Below are 21309 nucleotides of genomic sequence, written 5' to 3'. Positions count from 1 at the left end.
CACAAATCCACTCGGTACAAAGGTGCAGTAATCTTGCTTCCGTCGTCTTGTATGAGATCTCACGTTGTCCACATTTAGTGTTGATTTGATAGTTACGCTTGGAATGTGCTCTGGATGAAATGATAAAATGATGGGACGACTGTAGCTTTGACACCAGCGGCGAAATTGTGTATTTGTAAATGATCAATGCAAACGGTTTCTAACCATATCTGTCCTCTCAAGGCTTTACTTTCTAATTTGCACTGTCTAGAAATAACATCTTGAACAAACTTTGCGGGAATTAGCAATGCAAAGCGAACAAAGTTTGAGTTTACTGCAATTCTCCCACTTGTTGGGATAACTGGGATTGGAATTGGACACGGAGCTGGCAACTGTAGGTTCAAATAATGAGTCTCATCTCATTACGGTATACAGGTTTGAGCACCCACGGTGACTGTACTGAACTTCGATTCATAAAATCTTTGAAGGGTATTTTCTGGGTAGCTATAGGTTTATGGGCATTTGCTGAATCACGGTGCACCAGTATCGTGTATGCACTTGTAAACGTTGATGAATTTCCACAACCAAAATATATTACTTGCTCTATCTACCGTCTGTCTTGGACACAGAAGAGAGATAAGCCTGCAGAACCGCTTACAAAATAGCTTCATCTTGAAAGCTACGATAGACCAAATCATTGCTTGCTTCCGCATATTACAGGCTGTATACGATGGCAACATAAGGACACATTGCTTCGTCTTGGTACACAACTCTTTCCGAGTACTTGACAACCCCGCCAGCATCCGTAGTCAATGCCTGGACCTAGAGCGTGATAAATGGCGGTCAGCAGCGCGACTCACACACGCTAGTGCAAGGAGTACTGCAGTACTGCTCACCGAGTCGTATCCAGAGGGAGCCTGGTTCAAATTCTCGTTCTTGCTGCCAAGAAGTGACGGTTTACCGACGGCAACCTTGCTCATGAAAACAAATCGATACGGTGAATTTGAGTTGACATTCCGACAGAAATAATCGGCTTCTAGGAACGGAGGAGCTATGCGTTAGCAGTGGTTCCTTGGGGTACAACTGTAATTTGTACTTACTGTTAGAAGCGGTTGTGGTGTAGATACCCCTACCAAAGAATCCATTTTTCTCTGTAGATGGATGTGAATACTTCTAGCGCCTGGAGTAAGCGCCAACATGTACGTACTGGCAGCCCCATCTGCGAAATCGCATTGAAGGATGTGACATACTGCACATTGCGGCGAGGAGCACGGGGTGGTTACAGGAGCCCGACCATTATCATCACCAATGTTGCATGCACGGACTTGTCCGTGAAATAATTTCTCTTCTACTAGCTTATTGCCAGGTCGTTGCGATTGCAGTCTTTCCCTACACACAGAAGTTAATTGTGATATCATGATAAAGAAGTGATCTAACGTACAAGTAGCGTTTGTATTGTTGCGAGTGGTATTGAGCTCTGTCACTTTTAAGTACGACCTTATAGATGGCGCGTACGGAAGGAAGACGTTTTTCAGGGTTTACCCATCGGGCCTTGAAGCGTTCTTCCACTACGTTGCCATTGTGATGTCAGAGGCCTGCTATGTGCCCGATAAATATGTAACTGCAAAGTATAACTTGCCTTCGCGGTAGAGAGGGTCGCTGTAAGTAATCTTCTGTAACACCTGTAAAAAATACGTCGTTAGTTCGAAGAATATATACTGAGGCAAGGGCAACGTACGGCCATGTGAGGGTTCGATTCAGGTGATATGATGCTGTAGGGTAGCGTTTGACAAGAACTGCGGCTACAGTGCACATTATAAGTGTGATAGGGCGCTTGAAAGAAGCATATAAAGAAGTCCGGCGCTTGAAGTTAACGCCTTGTTATCTGTAGGACCTGACACACGTTTTCTACGCATGTACAACTGGAACATCAGCGCTAGAGTTTATTTGTCCTGAAATGATAGGAGAAAATGGCGGGACTATGACAAGACATATTGAGCACCATTGATCAGGGCATGTCATTGTATGATTCAAAAATATGATATGCTCATACCTTTGAATTCCGTTTTTTTTTTTCGGTGTTTGCCCAGGTATATCTTGCGATTATGTGCATGACTGCGCAGTGGGCGCTTCAAAGATCACATGCAATGTACAGTGTACAGGGTGAAGGGAAACGCGCCGTATCGGAATTTGGTGATCTACTTTGATCGGACATGCTTGGTTGTTGTTTTCCCAGCGCCAGCTTATCTGAATTGGATATAAAGGCTGGGGCGCTGAAGCCTAAGGGGCTATCTTGGATAGCGATGCGCTCTCTTTTATCAGCTTGGGAACTAGATATAAGTGATGACATAGGAAGATGGGACTGATGAGTGCATAGATCTAGATGGATGAGGGACATGGGGTTTGTGCGTGTCCGCAAGCTCGAATTCTGCATACACGAGGGTGCGATTCTGTAGATAAGGGAACATTGGGAAGTGAACGGGTGGGAGGCTTTCGATACGTATTGATCAGGAGACGTTTTATCGTCCCCAAGTGCAGGAGTATGAGGCTGTTTGTGACGACTGGAACGTTCCTAGGTAGTGTGGCTACATATGAGCTCTCCAAACTGAACCTAAGTCAAGGGTTAATGCGAGGGACACTGAATAAAAGCTACCGAAAATTGTACCTTGCGCGTTAAAAGTGACATTATGGTGATAGATGAGAATGAGACGTTCCCTGAGCCATGTTTCGAATTCATCTGATGCTCTAGACGAATGCGAAACATAGCTGAGGCTTGGTTCTACAGTTGTTTATCAATGTGAGAAGACAAGGAAAGCCAGGTCACGTGGCACTTATTTAGTACTCATTCGCCTACTAATAGTACTAGTTAGTGTTCATACCGCCTGCACGGTGCATCGTGCCAAAGCATGAGGCCATCAAATGACTGTTATCTATATGTACATCATTTATTCGTCGCCCATTCTACTTTCCATCCTATTACAACTTCATCAGTTCTTTCGCTCCCTCAGCTCCAATGGGCCCAAGCATCCGCAGTCATTATCAAGGGCAAACGCCTTCTGTCCGAAACTACCTCCCCAGCTCTATGGAATCTAGTGTGTAGCGTTTATCATTATCTGATCGTGACCTCAACTATGTGAGCAGCAAACGTACCGAATACACACGACTTGTTAATGCCGATCGATCGGGCTTCGTACGGTGGGGGAAACCCGTTGCTTGGTAGGCACTCGAGAGAGAGTCCTATCTAAGATCAAAGAGTGGGCGGACGAAACCCGTCCAATTTGTTGGCTTAATGGCCCAGCTGGGTTTGGGAAAACGTCCATCGCGCAGACCATAGCAAAATGGTATGCCGATGAGGGAAGACTTGCTGCTAGCTTCTTCTTTGCGAGGGGCACAGTAAGTCGAGACAAAATCTCCCGCTTAATCCCGACTCTCGCTTTTCAGCTCTTCACTACGTTCGAAAGCGCGGAGCTGGTGATAAAAAAAGCCTTAAATAACAAGCCGTATATTGTGGATTCTTCACTCAGCTACCAGTTCCAGAAGTTAATCGTGGAGCCTATGTTATCCATTGCACACTCGGAACGCATGGTGATAGTCATCGACGCTTTAGATGAGTGTCAAGTCCAGGATGGAGAAATCATGGATGAATTCATTGACGCTGTAGTCGATGCATGTATAGTCCAAAGCCAGGTCCCTTTTCGTATCCTCATCACAAGCAGGGTAGAAGAACATATCCGTTCAAGGTTCGAAAGACTAGACGCTAGACCTGTCATGCTACAGCTAAAGCTACAAGACTTTGATGCTACAGATGACATTCGTCTACTCTTCCAGAGCGAATTTGCGAAAATATATGCCATCAACCGCCGGCTCATGATAGCAAATGGAGAAACAGAGCCTTGGCCTTCGTCGGCAATCCTCGATGTTTGCGTCAAGCAAGCTGAGGGATCTTACATGTATGCCTCGACGTTCGTTGGTTTTGTCGGACGTGCTGGAGGCATGTCGAACCAACAGCTTCTAGACGCACTGAAGGCACATAGCCTAGATCCTCTATATATGCAGGTATGCTCAAAAGCTGTCGCACCCTCGTCGAAGGATGAATATGGAAGCTTGCGAGACCATAAGTGGGCGAGGGATATGCTCTTACTTCTTAAATGTCCTCTTCCTATCAAACAACTATCATCTTTGCTGAACATCACTTCACGGGATCTTGTACGGTCCTTCTCCAAAATTCAATCTATCCTCCTTATTTCCGAGTCTGACGATGACCCGATTCGCCTTGCTCATAAATCTTTGCGGGACTTCTTCATGACTCAATCGCGTTCCGGCCACTACTTCGTTGATGTTCCAGAATGTCACCTCCCCATTGCGGTTGATTGCCTGGCCTTTATGCGAAGAAACAAAGAGAAAGTTTCATGTACTAGAGATGGCGCACTTCACTATGCTCATGAGGAGTGGCTTAGCTGATGGAGGGCGACATCTTCCAGATTCACTTATGTTTGCATCGCTTAAAGATTCTCTGACGGACTTCATCGCCAGTCCACTTGATTCCTGGGTGCATTCTATCATTAGGACACGCGATCCCGGACCTGCCAAACTCACTCCGCGCTTTACACCACAAGTATGCCTGAATATCAATGTTAAATAGGTCTAACTAGGCTTCTTTACAGGAACTCCAGCAATGCCCTCGAAGTTTACAATCGACGCTGAGGGATTTGAATAGTATGATTGACCGTGTAAATGTACGAACTTGTTTCCATCTTTGATAAGTTATATATAATGACGGGCCTCATATTCTACCTTACGGGGACTGGATTTAGACAGTGCGTCGATTCTCTGATTTTCATGTGTTGTCATTCTCACAGATCCCGGCTTGTCGACAGCTGGTGTGTTGTCATATCCTTTAATCCAAGTGTAAAGCCCTAACATCTGCATGGCTGCATTCGGGTCAACAGGCTGTAAGTTAGTTCACAATAATGGGTGTTCTATCGATCTGACGTAATTCTACATCTTATAGGAAGTAGGTTTTCTATTATAGAATATATATGCTAGAAGAGGCTGACTGCTTACGCAGCCTGTAAGTAATATAGTATTATCTACTGAGATTTTCTGAAAGGTAAACAATGGGTGCGTGCATGGGATCAGTTTGTGAGTTTTTCGTTCGCCCCGTTTCGTTCACTGCCGACTTATTTGTGACTTGCAGTACGTGCGTTGCTTGACCTCTTCTCCTAAAAACATTTTACTAAGACTATCGTGCTTTCGCTATTACTCAGAAAGTAAGTATTTACCTACACCTATTGTATTTTCCCTTTCTGACTACTGCTCTCCTGATACCATCAGTATGTATGTGTTCATGTTTCCGCTTCTCAGAAGTTTTGTCACTGACTTTTCTATCCTTGCGGTATTTCCAGAAGGTACACATCACTATATTGGTTTATGAAAGGATGCGCTAAATGTCAAGCAATATATCACTTGTAGCATGTAAGCTTCTCGCATTCCTTTTCGTGCTAGGCTGCTGACTGACTGCGATGCCCCTCATGACTTTCTCAGCATGTACGTCACGCTCGTGCTTTTTTTGGCACCAGATTTGCGGCTGAATATACATCTTGTTCTTTCTGACTTCCTCAGATTGTATGTTTACCTTGTTCCTCTCTTTCCATATTTCTGGCTAATTACCATACTCTCAGTTTGTGCGCTCCTTTTGATCTTTGCCAAGATATTTAGCTGATCGCTATGTACCATCTCTATGGCCTTCCCAGCCTGTGCGTGCTCTTGTCTGCTGTGACTCCAAACATATGACTTACTGATATATACACCCGAACACTTCAGAATGTATGTACTCTCATCCTGTTTCCTACGTGTCATTCTATTTATCGTTGGTGTTACTTTCTGATACTTTGAAGGACGTACGTACGTCATGCTTCTTTCTTTCTTGCGGCAATTTTTCGCTGAGTTAAACATCCCCTCTACATATCCAGGACGGTCATATTAGTGCCGTGATCTGAGGCATCATAGGTTCTATCTTGTATGCCACAATTGCATTTTCGATGACTTCACCAGGTGGCTGTCGTACTTTTATGTCCTTTCCACATACTCAATGGTTTATTCCCTTTGGACTCGTAATCTATTATCAGGCAGCAAGCGTTCTAGACTCCCAGCGGCAAGAGCCGTCGCCGGGGAATAGAAAGAGTGTACTTTAAGATGACCTTGACGAATATCCGTCATCAAATCTCCTATAAAGAAACACCCTGCAACTATCCCTTTACGTCCCTCCTTGTTCATGGAAGCAAGCTCTTTGCGGAATGTTCCCCTTCACACCCTTTTTCTTGCCGTCTCGGCCATCATGGTATTGTTCACGTAGTACGGACTGAGAATCCCGTGGTTGACATGGATAGAGCCTAAGAACGAACATTCAAAAAGGAGGTGTTGTTCTGTTGTTCTCCTGTATCGAAGAAGGAGACGAAGAGGACAAGGTCAGTGAGGTGGCCCAGGGTAGCGGTGGACGTTATTGTCCAAATCAAGATTCTCCAAATTTGAATACAAACCCAAATCTTAAAGGCAAAAGAGGGGAGAAAGGGGAGTAGATGCGCTAGAGAAGTGCTGTCAATTTATGATCAAAGAGTAGAGAAACAAGGGCGGATGTTTATGGGCTTCGTGTGGAAAATGGCCACCCTGCGAGTAGTATGAACACATTCGACTTGGAAGTCGTGCGTGTCCTTTTACAGTAACGTGATAGGCACACTAGCACAGTGTTCTAACTCTAATGATGGAACATGGTGTATACGTATTCTTCATTCCATTGTGCAAGAGGAGGTGGCGTCCTCACAACAACATCATGATTCTCCAGAAAAGAAAGACTCTTGCTTACTAGTATTGATACTAAATTCTCAACGACGGCGATGTTTACGTTTGCGACGGGGAATGCAGCTGTCCAGATGTGGTGTAGTGCCAAGATCACTTACAGGCAATTGAAACTAAAATTGTGTCCTTTTCCACTTCTTTCTTGTGTGGTGCCAGTGTTTGTTGGGTTGCGCATGACCAACAGAGAGCTGCATCAACTGGGATGGCATCGTGATGCTGGCCGTGTCCAGTATATGATGACAGGGAGCCCTAGAATGTAAGTGCTGGGAATTCGCACTAGGAAGTGTGTTTGCAGCGGAGAGTCAGATGAGTGTCCGCGATGGCAGCAAGAATCCCGTGTGATTAGTCAGCTGGTCACGAGATATTGTTCGGCTGATTGAATGCTTCCTGGCGTTCTTTCGACGTTCGTAGCAGACTTCGTTGACCGTCTTAACGTTGCAATGAGACCCTCAGCTGATCAGCCTTGATTCAATACACTCACACATGACGTTAGAGCACATGCATTCCCTAGCAAGTATATATATCGTGGGCACACCTGTGGGTTTGCATTCCCAGTGAACCACCGATGAAACCAGCTTTTGTCCAAGTTCGCTTCCTCGCCCTATTTTCTGCGTTATATGCCTCATTTCCTCTCAGCTCCTATGCAACTGCAAATTTAGCTTCCTCTGGCTCGTCTGGCGCTATCACGCCAATTACTGATACTGACCCCTCGAGCTATGTTAATGTCTTCATTGGCACAACGAACGGAGGCCACGTCTTTCCTGGTGCGTTTCGCTAGTTTACATGTCAGCGAAACATGTTTTGCTATACATCTGTCTCAGGTGCCACGACGCCTCATGGCATGGCGAAACCTGGCATGGACACAGACTCTCCTGGCAATGTACCCGCCTATTTTAGTCACGTACCGTCTCAAATTAACAATAGTCTCCTGTTCGTGTTATTTTAGCAAGCTGGATACGACGCAGATCCCACATACAATGCGACTGGGTTTTCTCAGCTGCACGATAATGGAACTGGCGGGGTAAGTGAATACTGTTCTCTGGTTAGTCGTTATCAATTTATTTCCATCGATTTCAGTCGGCATCGCTTTCAAACTTCAAACTATGGCCCTTTGCAACCTGTGAATCGTTTGCAACCTGTCAGACGTCTCTAGAATCCCGAAAGGTTCCACGCAAACTACTTGCAGATGGTAAGTTGCTCTAGACGCGTACTATATGCATGAATCCATATCACGTGACCGCGAATGTCCCAACCATTTACTCATTTTTGAGGCATTAGGTTCGCCCGACGACATTGGTTCACCAGGATACTTTGCTTCTAATCTCGTGAGTACGCCACACCACTTACCTGTGTTTGATCCAGGCGTATGGCTCAAATTGCGTTACTGATGAACTACTTGTAGTCTACCGACATACGAGTAGAACTTACTTCCACGCGTCGCACTGCTCTACATCGTTACACGTTCCCAGCATATTCCACTGAGCCGCGCATTGTCATCGATATCACCAATGACGCGGTAACGAGTAGTACTGAGCCGACGATGGAAATCGACCCTACTACTGGACGCGTTACAGGTAACATTTACTTGCTAGCTTGGAATGCCCATGTAATGCTAAATATATTATCACTTATTGTCACTGTCCCTGCGCGCTTGCTTTATAGGAGGAGCCAGATTTCAAGCTTCTTTTGGCCCAGGCAGGTACAATGCATACACGTGTATCGACTTCAAAGGCGAAGGATATAACTTCACGAGCCCTGCCGAATATGGAGTCTGGATTGGCGATAACCCTGTGCAATACAGCACCAACATTATTCAAGTATATACCGGTATGTGCCAGACGCTGTGTTATGCCAGACTTCTGGACTTATAATTTAAAATCGCACAGGGTTTATTTCGGAAACGGGCGGTCTCCTGACGTTCCCGCCTGCCTCCAATGACTCCAGCCTACCCACCACCATTCTGGCTCGTGTTGGGGTCTCGTTTATCTCTCCTGAGCAAGCCTGTGCCAACGCCGAGGACGAAATTCCTGACTTTGATTTTGATGGCACAGTCCAGCAGAGCCGTGCCGCCTGGAATGATATCTTGACTCGCGTGCAAGTAGATACTACAGGCGTAGATAACGAAACAGTGTCACTGCTCTATTCATCGGTAGGATTTGCAATTGCTTGCTACTTCTTAGCAATTAATATGTTGTTCCAGCTTTATAGGACGCACATAGTACCAGCCGATTGTGAGTGCATCAGTTGGTATATTCTGAATTAATTGATGGGGCTTGTTGTACATAGATACCGATGAGAACCCTAGATGGAATTCAACAGAGCCTTACTATGATTCGTTTTACTGCAACGTATGTACAATATTCATTTTTCGCTATCAAATGCAGTGTTAAATCATCGTCTTATTCCAGTGGGATACATTCCGTAACTTATACCCTTTGATGTCTTTGCATGACCCTGTAAACTTTGCACGCATTGTACGAGGCATGATAAATATCCAACAGCACGAAGGTGAGTGGCAGTCTCGTCAGAAGTCAATGCACTTGATGTATGAGAATGATAGGATGGCTTCCCGAATGTCGTGGCTCAACAGACCAACAGTGGATTCAAGGAAGCAGCAGTAAGTCCAAATTCATGCCATCGTGCGGGCTATGCAAATGCTGATGCTGAATTCCCTCGAAACTAGATGCAGATCCGATCCTTGGAGAATTCTGGGTCAAGTAAGTTCTCGTTGTCTACATTCTACTGGGAAGAACTCAACATCGGAATTACGATAGATTTAGTGAATATGCTTCAACTCTCAATGTCTCATCGACTGGCCTGTACAACGCACTTTTGGCCGATGCAGAGGACCAGCCTCCTAATTGGGATTTACAGGGACGACAGGCGACTGCTTGGAAGCAATATAGTAAATCTCATTCAGCTCTTGTCTCGCTTTGAAGGGATGAATATCTATCAATTCTCTGATAATTCCACAACTAGATTATATCCCACAAGCTATCTATCAACCTGGTGGTGCCGACACAAAACAAGTTTCAAGGACTCTTGAGGTGTGCAGACTTTCATTTTGTGTTGAGTGATTACCTAGAAGTTCATGCCAACGCAACATTAGTACGCTTTTGGTGATTTTGCGATTTCCCAAGTGTCCAAACTGCTCAACGAAACGGCCGATGCTACCAAGGTATGTATCATAGTCCTATGTCTCAGTCGTTTGACTAAATACATGTGGATAGTATGTACAACGCGCGGGCAACTTCCGTAATGTCTGGAACCCCAATATCACCCTTCCGGGTTATCCTGAGGTGACAGGAATGGTGCAGGTAATGTTCTCTTGATTTGCCTTCTTGTGTGATATCATAGATAAATTTTGAATTTGACAGAATCGATTTGTGGATGGGACCTTTAACTATACCGATCCTCGTCACTGCAGCGTCAACGATCCTACGCATGCGACGTGCTATTTGAATGCTGCAAACAGGGATGGGTTCTACGAATCCTCACCCATGGTGGTAAGTACATTCATATTCTACGAAACCGCGCATTAATATCATCTTGAGGGTAGTATTCGCAAGTAAGTATTTTGTGACCCGAAGTATCAGTTAAGGATTCACTTGCCATTTAGTTCGTTCCTCACGATACTGCAGCACTTATTGAGCTTCAAGGAGGAGTTCAAAAATTCGTCAACCGGCTCAACATCATGTTTGATCAGGTATATTTTCTCCCCTTTTCTCAAGTTACTTTGTCACTAGACTGTTTTCACAGGGATACTTTGACGTGACAGACGAACCGTCTATGCAGATTCCGTTCATGTACCATTACGCTAACGCTCCAGGGCTTAGCACGCAACAGTCTCGTCAAATCATCGCCGAATCATTTAATACTACTGTTAGTGGTATTCCTGGGAACGATGGTGCGTACTTTCTCTTCTTCATCTCAGTATTAAACAAGTGTCTTACTCGAGAGCTCAACCCAGATTCTGGTTAGCAAACAGACCGTTTTTTTCTTCTTCTTGTCTGATCTGACAGTCTGCCAAAGGTGTCATGGCGTCCTACGCATTTTTCTACCTCGCTGGAATGTATCCCGTCCCAGCTACCCGCCAATATCTCCTCGCCTCTCCGTTCTTCCCACAAATATCATTCTATAACCCGATTTTCAACACAACTACGACCATCAAATCGAATGGATTCCAAGGCAACCCTGCAGATGGGACTGGAGGAAACGTTTTCGTAAAGGTTCGTCATTTACAGCAGAGCGATTTATAGTTTCCAAAGCTGAATATGTATATATGCAGAATGTCACTATTGACGGACAACCATGGCAGTCGAACTGTTACCTCGATTTTGACGTCTTTGTCAAGGGCTCGACAGTGGTTTTGGAGTTGACGAAGGATATCAATGTGACTTGCGGTGCTGGGGCTGATGCGCTTCCTCCCTCGTTGTCTACTGGAGGATTTGACTGATAGTTTGGTGCGAAGCTTTGTATATAAGGACTAACGAAGTTGTACGTTGTTTTTCTTTTGATGAAGATACCCCTGTTACTGCGAGGAATGAGAGGAGAGGCTATGTTTCAAGCCTCGAGACAAATTATAGGCCCACGTCGCGTCAAATGAATGGAAGTATTTGATCACGCGAATACAGGAAATGAACAAATGAAGCAGACACATAAGGTATATAGCACTGAGTCCGGCAAGATCCTACGTATATAGGGCCCCAATTACTCTTGGCATGCGCATTTTTGTCCCTATACAACACTTAGAACTCAGGTACAGAACTGAGAGGCCTTCACGTTTGGGAATTTAGTTCTGGTAGCATACGCCTTATTTCCAGTAGCAAATTCCTCGAACTCTTTCCCGAGATCTTTGATATCAGTCAAAACGATCAAGTCCATATCATGGAGTGTCTGCACGACCTGCAACACCCACGGCAAGCACTCTCCAAATTCATCGTTGTCGGGCGCAGGCACTGACATAGCGGCCTCCTCGAGCTGGGCGACAGTGATACTTCCCGCCGATACATCTCGTAGCTTAAGCAGGGTGGAGAAGAACATGTCTCCCTCGATCTTCTGAGCCCTGGACTGGTATGCCCATGTTGGAGAGGTCTCGCGGTCTATGCGGATGTGCACGAGGCGTCCTGAAGAGGTTCTGGATGGAATGATGAGGCCTGCATGTGGAGCACGCGCTTGAGCGAAACCAGCAAGGTAGAGAGAACCAACAGTAAAGGATGCTGGTGGAAGCGCCATGAATCAACTTCAGACAAGCCGTGGTGGGAAACAAACCAGGAAAGAACCGAGCACAGCCACGACCGCTTGTAACAAAGTAAAAGCAGGTAACATAAGTATGAGAGAAAACTTACACGTTTGACCTTTGCCGTCCAGACTCAATGATCATCTCATCGTCTTCACCCGTAATTTTACCGTGGCATCCAGTATGTCATGGTCTCGCGGTGGAACGTCCATAATATTTGCTGAGACTCAGATTATAATGTGTGCCGTGAATATCAGCTCACACATCGATCAAGCTGGCATAGCTCGAGCGCCATGTAAAAATGAAAGCTCCTGTTCAATCGGCTAGCATTCCCCGTCTCAGGCTGTCAGATTTACGATCCGGAATACGGTATGACTCAGATTCCTTTGATTGTACTGAACATGGTTGCTAACACTGGCGTATATATTGCTTCCTGGTCTGGTCACTGCATAAGAAGCTACAAAAACAGCTAGGAACAGGTACTGATGTCAAGAAGCGCTTGCTTTAAAAAAAAAAAGCATTGAATTGATCCGATATAAAGGTAGGCCTTCAAGTTAATCCACATACTCACTTGGTTTGAGCAAGGTCCTGAGCTTTTATAACAAACGTCACGCACTCATGAAACTATTCACTAAGCTTCTGCTTTCTTCTTTGACGCTTTCTTTAGCTTCTGCGGCAAGCCTCAATTTGCAGAAGGATCAATTGCAACTGCGTGAAGAAACTATCACACTTTCTAAGCGGTTCGACAATGCAACTATCGTTTACTTCCTTGCATTGGGCAACAGTACTTGCGGTACGACGATGGAATTAAACGACTTCGTATGGTCCATTATTCTATTTTCAAATCAACGTGGTACTAAACAAAAGTTTGACGGCCTACGTTCTCTAGATCGTATCAATCAACTCCGAAGTCAGCATCCAAATTGAATGACATGCCTTGATATCATGCTTAATGTTAATATTATTTTAGCAATACGAAGGCGGCTCACGCTGTCTTGAATACGTAACAGTCAGTTACGAAGGGATGTCTTCTACAGGCCAAATTGTCAACGAGGTCAGTTCCCCTTCTCTGGTGTTAGATTATTCTTCGTCCTATCCAGTTTTTTAACGACTGATGTTATTAGTGTACTACCTGTCCGCCATATGGCCTTGCATTATCACCGGGCATGTGGTCGAGCTTTGGGCTGAGTACAGAGCCCAGTGTGATCTATGGCGACTGGGTCTTTGACTCTTGATCATAGATCGGGTCCTACTCGTAGATTCGATCCACGAAATAGTCCAGATGAGATTGACATACGTAGGTCTAAATGAAGTGTGGGTTCTACTGGTAAAATGCCTCAAATTAGGTTCAAAAATCTTATAGAATCGCGTATACATCTTGTTCGATATTCAAGGTGAGTTTATCGAAGTCAGCATTAGACTAGATGCCGTTCGATCTGCCGACTTTTCATCTCTTATTCTTCTGTGTTCAAGACGGATGATAACCTCAAAGAGCAAGCTATATGATTCAGTCGTAGAACTGGTGTTTACATACATGATTCAGTAAATGCTCTAGAATTACACCCAATATAAATACAGAAATTCTATACAGAGTTGTTAAGCTTCAACCTCGGACGACGGAACAGAATCTCCAGTTGCAGCTCGAACCCGTAAAGTACAATGAACACCAGAATTTGAACCTGCTGCCGCCAATTCTATGTCCGGATCCTGAGATGACTGGGCTCTGACAGCCTTTCCCAGCGAAGCGAACTGCCATAAACGCGAAATGACGCTCAGTTGAGAACCATTGTCATCCTCCATGTCTTGGCCCGTCACTTCTCGATCCAATATTTTTTGTACTCGCCGTGGGACAAAGTTCCGCCAGTCAGCATCACGTCCATTCAGCCCCGCCCTGAGAGCAACAATGCACCAGATAACGAGAAGGCCTACCGCTAGTGAGGTGATGCCAACTAATAGGCGGGAGAGGTCGTCTGCAGGTTTGTAGCACTCGAAAGAAAATGCGGCCAAGAATAGCAGCATTCTGGTAAGATTTTTACAGTTAGAAAGAACCAGAAGTCATTTATGTACGACATACCCCCACATGAGAAGAGCGTAGGGAAGACTATAAATCACAGCAAGTGTTTCTTGGCCGAATTGATTGTGCTTCATATGCCTCAAAAAGTTGGCCTGACAAGACCAACAACCAATCACTTAGAATGTAGCAGTAACACAGGAAACAACGTACAGTTTTGTCAGCAGAATCATTTTTTTTAGTACGTGTGTGCCGAACGAGTACTAAACCAAGAACGATGCTTCCAACACTTGCAACCAGGGATAAATAACTGGCGATCTGAGTTAAGGACCGAGCGTTGTCATTGGCACCACTGCCATTATCAACACTTTGTATGGCTAAGAACCCCACGTTGGCGTTAAGTAAAACGCTAGCCTTTGAACCGAAACGGATGAATCAGCCCCTTGATTGAAAGGAGACGATGTCAATATACGCACCAGCAAGTTAAAGTCTTGGACCTCGCTGTTGAGGTTTTCCATAAATCGTTTCCATGTAAATGTACACGCAATGCCGTCTACATATAGCTTGTGCAATGCCTCGACATGCACCTTTGGAGCGCCAAACAAAGCATGAGAGAGAACAGACATTTTCCATGATCGTTGCTCAAGATCTTCCCCGTAAATCGATTGCAAGACGCCAAGACGAGCGCACTTTTGGCCGTAGAAGTTGAGAAATTGATTGCGTGCTTCGATACTCTTTAAGGAAACATAGAAAGAAGAAGAAGAAAAGCTTACCGAATTCATGCATAATCCTGCCTTCACAGAAATATTTAGCCCCTGTAAAAATGAACTACAACCACGAATCACTTGCTCACCTACTATCCAAGCGCGATAGACGCTTAAATTTGGGTTACCAGTTACTGCAAGTGTCATGTGAGTCGTATTATCTTTCGCTGAGAAGCTGAACAGGCACATTTGATGTTGTTCACGATGTCAAAGAGCTGTGACAACACCTCAGCATTGAGCGGGGCCGTGGATTCTTCTGACATTATATGATCTACCATGGTCGGGGAATAGCAAGGGTTAATGGAAGCCGCATGATTAAATCTACACGTACCACAGCGAGCTTGCAATAACATGTTCTTCAATTCCTCTAATATATCTTCAGATACATGGCATAAATTTGGGAATAACTCCCAATGTTTCCTATGATATTTCAGAAAAAGGCGTTATCTGAAACCAAATTGAATCCTAACTCACCAGTATTGAGCAGTTACTGCCAATTCTAACGAGGGTTAGTATCAACGACATTGCAATAAATGCCAAATGAACCTACTTTTGTGAGAGAGTTGACGAACACCCTTGCATTCATTGAGGAAAGGTGAGCCATCACAGTTTTCCAGCCAAAATACACATTGGTTCCGTGGGTCCACGAAGTAGTATAGACCCACAAGCGCATCATTCTTCCCCGTACGGGGCTCGATCACAAGTTCAATTTCGTTATGATAATCCGAAGATAACTGGCATTGAAGTTCCTTCTGTATGTGGTCTGCGAGATTTATGATGTCATCAAGCACATCGGGGTCACAGATGTCCGCATGGGTGAATATCCTCTGTAATGGTGAGCTCTAATTATGCTGATTCCTCATTGTCGTTGATTCCTTACTCTCTCCTTGTGCATAAAGTAACACGCGCCTTCAGGTTGCAATGGTTTGGTCCATTCAGGTGGAAGAGCTCCACTGAAGCAAGGTAAGATTAAAGGGATGTCTTAGAACGAAACACAAGCTCACTCGTGCTCTGGGTAGCTCAGTTGTAGAGCAGGAATTTCGTGTGATTGCTGGTCGGTGGATCTGCAAGAATAAATTAGCGTGAACAATAAGGTTGGACGCTAAACCACGAACATCTTGTGCGTCATCCCATATCTCTGTTCACTGGCATGCATTGTCAATAGAGGGTGAACTTCTGGGATGCTTGATTCAAAAACGAGAACAGGAGTTCCAGGCCTGTCACCATTTGGTTGGGCAATAAGCCTAGCAGGAGCTACGGCGACAGCACCGTTAGGCCCATTGTGACTACTGGTCGCCTCAATATTTGTGAGAGGGAGGAGCGGTGCTGTATACCGAGGGTAAGAAGCCCGCGAACGTCGACTGACACTCGACGCTGAACTAACAGGCCGTAAGATAGGTTCATTGAAGTTATTGTTATCAGCAGATGGAACGTGCAAACTATGGCGAGACGATGAAGGAGACGCCACTGATCGCATATATGGTGGTATATTCATGAGATTTGATGTATAGAGTGAATAAGGATCTTCAGTAAGTGTATCATTGTCACTTGAGGATGCACCGATGGTAGAGATGCCTGCCTCTACGGTATAGCATTTGGGCTCTTTATTGATATTATCATTGCTACAAGCCTTATCGAGAGATGATCTTGAGATCGCGGCTGTTGGATATCCATCCTGCGAGGCAAACTTCCTAACAGGACAGGGAGAATGTATAGGCTGGATCGATGTTGACGGCGGCCTGGTAATCACTATCTCCCCTTCTACACCAGGTAATATACTTGCACATATGGTTGTTGGCGGGTTGTCTCGCTTTCTATGAAACCGCTCGCGCCTTATCAAAGGACCACCGGAAGCTGGCGATTTATGACCGAATAACTTCGCCCAGAAGCAGAGCACGGAAAATAAACGGCGTATGGAAGAAATGGGAAAACCAAGAGACAGTATCTTCTTCGCAAAATTCAGGACTGGCGCCAGTAAAGTCGAGGGGTGCATATTGGGGGCTTACAGTGGATAATCTTGAGATGAAAATATGTGACTATAAAGCACAATGTTCCAGACATAGCTTTGCAAGCTCAGATAAAGATCTATGGTTATCGAATTCTCCACATTCGTCATGACACAAAGCGCCGGGAGAGTAAAAATGCTAGAAAATCGCAAGAAAATCGCATCGAAGCAAAGAGTAAGGCAAATTTTGGCGATAGCTTGATCCTACAGAAATCCCAAGACAAGACATGAATAGAGTCAAGCGTAAGTACTGACGTTTATTGTGGCAGAATTTGCATACGATTTGATTATGTAATACTAGTCTTCGGCTTTATGCGTGCCCACCTCAGGCAATACAGCATTGGTACAGCATTACCTGAACATCGTGGACAGCGGACAGCACATCCCCGTTCAGAACAATCTGGCGGACAAGGGTGGCATATTCTCGAAAAGCCAGAGTATCTACTGAGTTGCTTGTCATTGGTCCAAGGTTACAATATCCAGTTGCCGCAATGAGACCCTCGTCATTCCCGCGTTCTGGTGTCCTTATCCTTGGCCAGAATTCCATACAGTCACTCCTACCTTCCACACTCATATCTCAGGCTGAATCTCTTTTGGATGCGCATAAGATTCAAGATGCCATTGACCTCGCAGATCAACAGAGAAAAAAGCATGAAAGCAAAATCACTGTCGACGTTGGAGAGGTAAGTATAACGTGACAATACCAGGCTTGAATAATATACTAATAGCTTCACTGCGTAGGCAGAAGAGTTACGCTATGTCTATCAGCGCATTGGATTCCAATGTCTTGCCGAAACGCTCTTTGAAGACGCTGGCAAAAACCTGTTTGCAGGTGATCTCGACCCTCGTGTACTTGTCAGCTACTTCCCCGACCTTCGTGGGCACCTCTTCGGAGAAGAAGATGGCATAGATTTGTTTGAAGGTGTCGTGGAACACATGCCACCTGAGGCTTCAGTAGATGAAATCAGTGAGTTGCCTTCTTTTATGCCCCTCCCCCATCCCACCCAACAATGTCAATACGTACCACCATAATCCGTTTCCCCTCCAACCACCACCCACCGGCTGCTCACCCATTCCCATCTGTCCGTTCCCCGTCATCTACGGTCGGAACTGACCTCCAGTTGCTGCAAACCTAGTCAGGAACTATTCTCCGCATCTCGCGCCAAATACCCGCGAGGCTCCTCCTACAGTCGAATTGCGCGCGATTTTGAATGGCGAAGCGAGGAATATGTTGGAAGTTTTTTTAAGGAAATGGCGTACAAGGCGAAGAGTGGAGGATGGTCCCAACGTCAGGGGTGAGATCATGAAAGATGCTGGAGAAAAGCAAATCAAAGGCAAGGAGGGGCAGGTATGAGTTGTTGTTTATTTTGTCTCACAGCTGATAACAACTTATTGATTATACTGAATCATGTCAACCACAGGTGATTGACACTGTCCTTGCTAAAATATTTGTATTGGGGGATAAACCCACAGATCTCCACGCGCTGTTACAAGATCCTTCGAATGAAGTCATACTTGACGAAATAGAGCAAGCATTGATACAGTCAGGACACTTTAGCATATTATGTAGTTTATACAAGGAGAAAGGTGAAGTTGTGAAGTTGTGTGAAGCTTGGGCAAAGTACGTCTTTCCAGTAACCCCTCGTGTTGAATTTCTCTTTCATCTTTTTCGAAATATCTGCCGCTAACTTCTATTTTTTGTCACCAGACTCATAGAGGGCGAGTGGACAGACCCTGACGTTCTTGACCCGCTATCGAACATGTTTACACTGTTGACCGAGAAACGAGACAAGGCACTTATCCAGCGATGGGTGATCTGGCTAACGAAGAAAGATCCCGATCGCGCACTCAAGGTGTGCTGAAGTTGATATACTATTTTCGCGTTTTGTTGACTGGTTAATTTGCATGATATCAGCTTCTGACGCAGCGTGATTCAAACAAACGACAGGCGAAGTCCCAGGTTGAAGACGATCTCGCGATGCTGGAACAACTACGGGCCACGAATCCTGCTGCAGCAGTCCAGTTCCTAGAATTCCTAGTACTACAGAGACGGAGTTCGGTGAGTTTGTTTTTGCTTTCAGCAGAACTGCGACTATGGTTACGTCTCAGAAATTTTGTTTTGCGTCCCTTGTTTTCGGATTCGGTATAAAAATTAACCATGACCTCATCGCTTTACAGGACCGTAGCCTACATATGCAGTTGGCTTTGTCGTGTGTTGATCAGCTACTTGAATGTCTTGATGACGAAGGAACCTTGAAGCTCTGGCGAGCGAAAGGTAATGATATGCCGAGTCATTCATTCTTCAATAGTTGACTTAAGTCATCGGTTAGCTTCTTCATTTGCTTCTTCTGCGTCGTCTCGCTCGCAAAGCCCCACACCTTTCCTTACATACTTTGCATCTACGACCCCCGATTCACCTGCCAAACGAATCCGGCTAAAAACGGCGTTATATCTTCAAAGCTTCGAGTACGATGTAGCCCAGGTCCGAGAACATCTACAGGAAGGTATGGGAGAAAATGAGAAGGTACTTGCGCTTGAATTAGCAATACTTGATGGGAAGGTGGGCTTTGTTCCTCCTCACTTTTTGTCCGTCATGGTTGACCAGTCGATAACGGGCCCCCCTCTAACAAATTTCACTGAATAGCTTGGCAGCCACCGTACAGCTATCTCGACGCTTGTACATGTCTTGCGTGATACGGTATCGGCTGAGGCATATTGTACGCACGGAGGCCGAGTGATATCTCCCAAAGCGGCGCTTTCACTTGTGGAAATGTACAGTCTTGCTGGATGGGCAGGGCAATCGAGTGGGAAGATCGATGCTGTGGATGACCAGACAAAAAGGGATTTGGTGAGGCTTTTGCTGGAAGTATACATGAGCGAAGGGTACGTCTACAATCGGTCGAATCAATATATGGCCCGACTAACTGAATATACGTAGAGAGTCGTATCACACTGCGCGATTGCTCGACTCTCAAGCTATGAATCTTGATGTAGTGGATGTGAGTATACATGTATCATTTCACAATTTCTCTTTTTGCTTCTCGTTACTCTCGGTGGTGTTTATTCATCATCGAACAAGCTGATATCTGAACAAGCATTTACCTTATTAATTTCCCTCTTCCTTTAACTGACCTATCCATACCGCCTAGGTCATCCCACTCGTACCCCCAGATTGGTCTCTCAATGTGCTATCTTCCTTCCTCGCAAGGTCATTCCGACGGACCTTGCACGCCCACCACGAAGGACAGATTGTGAAGGCGATGAGTTCAGGGCAAAATCTGGATGTGCGTCTTTGCTTGGCGTTATGATTCCCTAGGATCTTTCACCCATAACTATGTCATACACTAGGTCATAGATAAAACGTGGCTCATATTACGCGAACAAGGCGCCATAATCGAAGAGGCAGCGGACGATTCTGGCGGCGAAGAGGAGGAGGTTGACGAGAAATCTGACGAAAAGTCGGCGTTCCAGAACAGTGTAGAAAGCCAAGAAACGGTCTTCCCAAGACATCCAGAAAAAATGGTGTTGCACCAGGAGTTGGGATCGGAAGCAATCAGTGTTCCTGAAAGTGGTGGATTGGATTTGAGATGAGATGGGTTAGGGAATGAATCGGTACTTCTAAATTTAAATTTAGCTAATCATTGGTTCATGTTTTCATCCGTTTTCAGATTATGGCTCACTTCTTTAAAATTATGCATGTTAATTAATATATTATCAGACCTTCCGACGGTCCTGTCACGTCACGGTAGGACTTTTATGAAGTCCCTATCCAACCGCGAAAACATTTACAACCTCTGCCTCCTCGAGCGTCAGCTTTGAGCCCTGTCTCAAATGTCTGTCTGTCATGGCAGTGCCCTGGAACTGGGGACCGAGTCTAGAATATTAAGATATAGAGTGCGAGACGTGTGGTAATAGCCTAACGAGTACTTTTTAGTATTGCCGAGACAATAAGTTGGAGCTTCGAAGGCTGGAGCGATGTAGTAACACAGCCTGATCGATGCATGTGAATGAAGTTCTCCGTTCCAGGAAAAGATGCGGCACGTTACATGTGCAGACTCAACGACACAACTTGAAGTAGTAAGGTATCCAGCCAAATGGGAGAAAATAAGAGCCTGGTAATTCTCAGGGTAGACTTTCTGGTGTCCCTATTCCGTATTGCGACGTATTAGATGCACTGATAACGGTTAAAAACAAATCAAAAAAAGGCAAAGCATATGCCTCCTGGGATTCACGGAATACTTCGCGGCCAGAGATTAGTGATATCGTGATCAGATAAACACGGGCATTACATAGTTTGGAAATGCGGTGGAGTAGCAGATGATATTCGCTGGTCTTATCATTTGGGACCGGTAGATGCCGATAGCCAAATCAGAAGAGATAGCGGCTTGTGATAAGATCGGAGTTCTGTACTGCATTCTTCGGATGTTAAATAAGGTTTTTTAGCTGTCAGAATTCT

General features: G+C 45.1%; 9 protein-coding genes across 9 annotated transcripts; 6 read left to right on the top strand and 3 right to left on the bottom strand.

The window, feature by feature from the left end:
* Positions 1 to 501: 501 nt before the first annotated feature.
* On the bottom strand, positions 502 to 2081 carry SERLADRAFT_458303 (uncharacterized protein; the record flags this gene model as incomplete). The annotated part of the gene is made up of 8 exons (XM_007314104.1): positions 502 to 801; positions 876 to 1015; positions 1080 to 1130; positions 1187 to 1368; positions 1421 to 1547; positions 1619 to 1661; positions 1718 to 1901; positions 2033 to 2081. 7 exons carry the CDS (start codon positions 1721 to 1723, stop codon positions 694 to 696), a joined length of 657 nt encoding a protein of 218 aa, XP_007314166.1.
* A 233-nt stretch (positions 2082 to 2314) lies between these two features.
* SERLADRAFT_379490 (uncharacterized protein) lies at positions 2315 to 2687 on the top strand (the record flags this gene model as incomplete). The annotated part of the gene is made up of 2 exons (XM_007314103.1): positions 2315 to 2590; positions 2645 to 2687. The coding sequence occupies 2 exons, from the start codon at positions 2363 to 2365 to the stop codon at positions 2654 to 2656; spliced, it is 240 nt and encodes a 79-aa protein (XP_007314165.1).
* Positions 2688 to 2992: 305 nt separating this feature from the next.
* On the top strand, positions 2993 to 4440 carry SERLADRAFT_433864 (uncharacterized protein; the record flags this gene model as incomplete). Its single annotated transcript, XM_007314102.1, has 2 exons — positions 2993 to 3071; positions 3200 to 4440. 2 exons carry the CDS (start codon positions 2993 to 2995, stop codon positions 4438 to 4440), a joined length of 1320 nt encoding a protein of 439 aa, XP_007314164.1.
* A 2329-nt stretch (positions 4441 to 6769) lies between these two features.
* On the top strand, positions 6770 to 7127 carry SERLADRAFT_379483 (uncharacterized protein; the record flags this gene model as incomplete). The annotated part of the gene is made up of 1 exon (XM_007314101.1): positions 6770 to 7127. The coding sequence occupies one exon, from the start codon at positions 6873 to 6875 to the stop codon at positions 7092 to 7094; it is 222 nt and encodes a 73-aa protein (XP_007314163.1).
* A 261-nt stretch (positions 7128 to 7388) lies between these two features.
* On the top strand, positions 7389 to 11349 carry SERLADRAFT_413209 (glycoside hydrolase family 92 protein; the record flags this gene model as incomplete). Its single annotated transcript, XM_007314100.1, has 25 exons — positions 7389 to 7420; positions 7471 to 7598; positions 7656 to 7714; positions 7781 to 7855; positions 7912 to 8023; positions 8113 to 8159; positions 8237 to 8408; positions 8497 to 8661; positions 8721 to 8983; positions 9035 to 9065; positions 9121 to 9182; positions 9243 to 9342; positions 9395 to 9451; positions 9518 to 9551; positions 9609 to 9739; positions 9814 to 9881; positions 9944 to 10012; positions 10065 to 10151; positions 10212 to 10340; positions 10394 to 10402; positions 10454 to 10540; positions 10594 to 10741; positions 10805 to 10810; positions 10867 to 11063; positions 11123 to 11349. The coding sequence occupies 23 exons, from the start codon at positions 7676 to 7678 to the stop codon at positions 11288 to 11290; spliced, it is 2256 nt and encodes a 751-aa protein (XP_007314162.1).
* Positions 11350 to 11438: 89 nt separating this feature from the next.
* Positions 11439 to 12117, bottom strand: SERLADRAFT_458288 (uncharacterized protein; the record flags this gene model as incomplete). The annotated part of the gene is made up of 1 exon (XM_007314099.1): positions 11439 to 12117. One exon carries the CDS (start codon positions 12067 to 12069, stop codon positions 11590 to 11592), a length of 480 nt encoding a protein of 159 aa, XP_007314161.1.
* Positions 12118 to 12691: 574 nt separating this feature from the next.
* Positions 12692 to 13308, top strand: SERLADRAFT_433861 (uncharacterized protein; the record flags this gene model as incomplete). Its single annotated transcript, XM_007314098.1, has 4 exons — positions 12692 to 12892; positions 12963 to 12983; positions 13044 to 13127; positions 13198 to 13308. The coding sequence occupies 4 exons, from the start codon at positions 12692 to 12694 to the stop codon at positions 13306 to 13308; spliced, it is 417 nt and encodes a 138-aa protein (XP_007314160.1).
* A 104-nt stretch (positions 13309 to 13412) lies between these two features.
* On the bottom strand, positions 13413 to 16841 carry SERLADRAFT_413207 (uncharacterized protein; the record flags this gene model as incomplete). The annotated part of the gene is made up of 13 exons (XM_007314097.1): positions 13413 to 14093; positions 14148 to 14239; positions 14298 to 14498; positions 14561 to 14808; positions 14858 to 14878; positions 14938 to 14982; positions 15036 to 15119; positions 15180 to 15268; positions 15323 to 15347; positions 15399 to 15675; positions 15729 to 15801; positions 15853 to 15912; positions 15964 to 16841. 13 exons carry the CDS (start codon positions 16839 to 16841, stop codon positions 13670 to 13672), a joined length of 2517 nt encoding a protein of 838 aa, XP_007314159.1.
* A 121-nt stretch (positions 16842 to 16962) lies between these two features.
* On the top strand, positions 16963 to 20530 carry SERLADRAFT_413206 (uncharacterized protein; the record flags this gene model as incomplete). The annotated part of the gene is made up of 15 exons (XM_007314096.1): positions 16963 to 17028; positions 17155 to 17290; positions 17337 to 17536; positions 17595 to 17820; positions 17975 to 18201; positions 18275 to 18474; positions 18562 to 18706; positions 18769 to 18912; positions 19032 to 19128; positions 19184 to 19413; positions 19498 to 19736; positions 19792 to 19852; positions 20003 to 20137; positions 20202 to 20465; positions 20522 to 20530. 14 exons carry the CDS (start codon positions 16963 to 16965, stop codon positions 20442 to 20444), a joined length of 2349 nt encoding a protein of 782 aa, XP_007314158.1.
* Positions 20531 to 21309: the final 779 nt, after the last annotated feature.

This window comes from Serpula lacrymans (assembly GCF_000218685.1).
Source record: "Serpula lacrymans var. lacrymans S7.9 unplaced genomic scaffold SERLAscaffold_2, whole genome shotgun sequence".
NCBI classification, from domain to species: domain Eukaryota; kingdom Fungi; phylum Basidiomycota; class Agaricomycetes; order Boletales; family Serpulaceae; genus Serpula; species Serpula lacrymans.
This window is presented reverse-complemented; position numbering and strand designations above follow the sequence as displayed.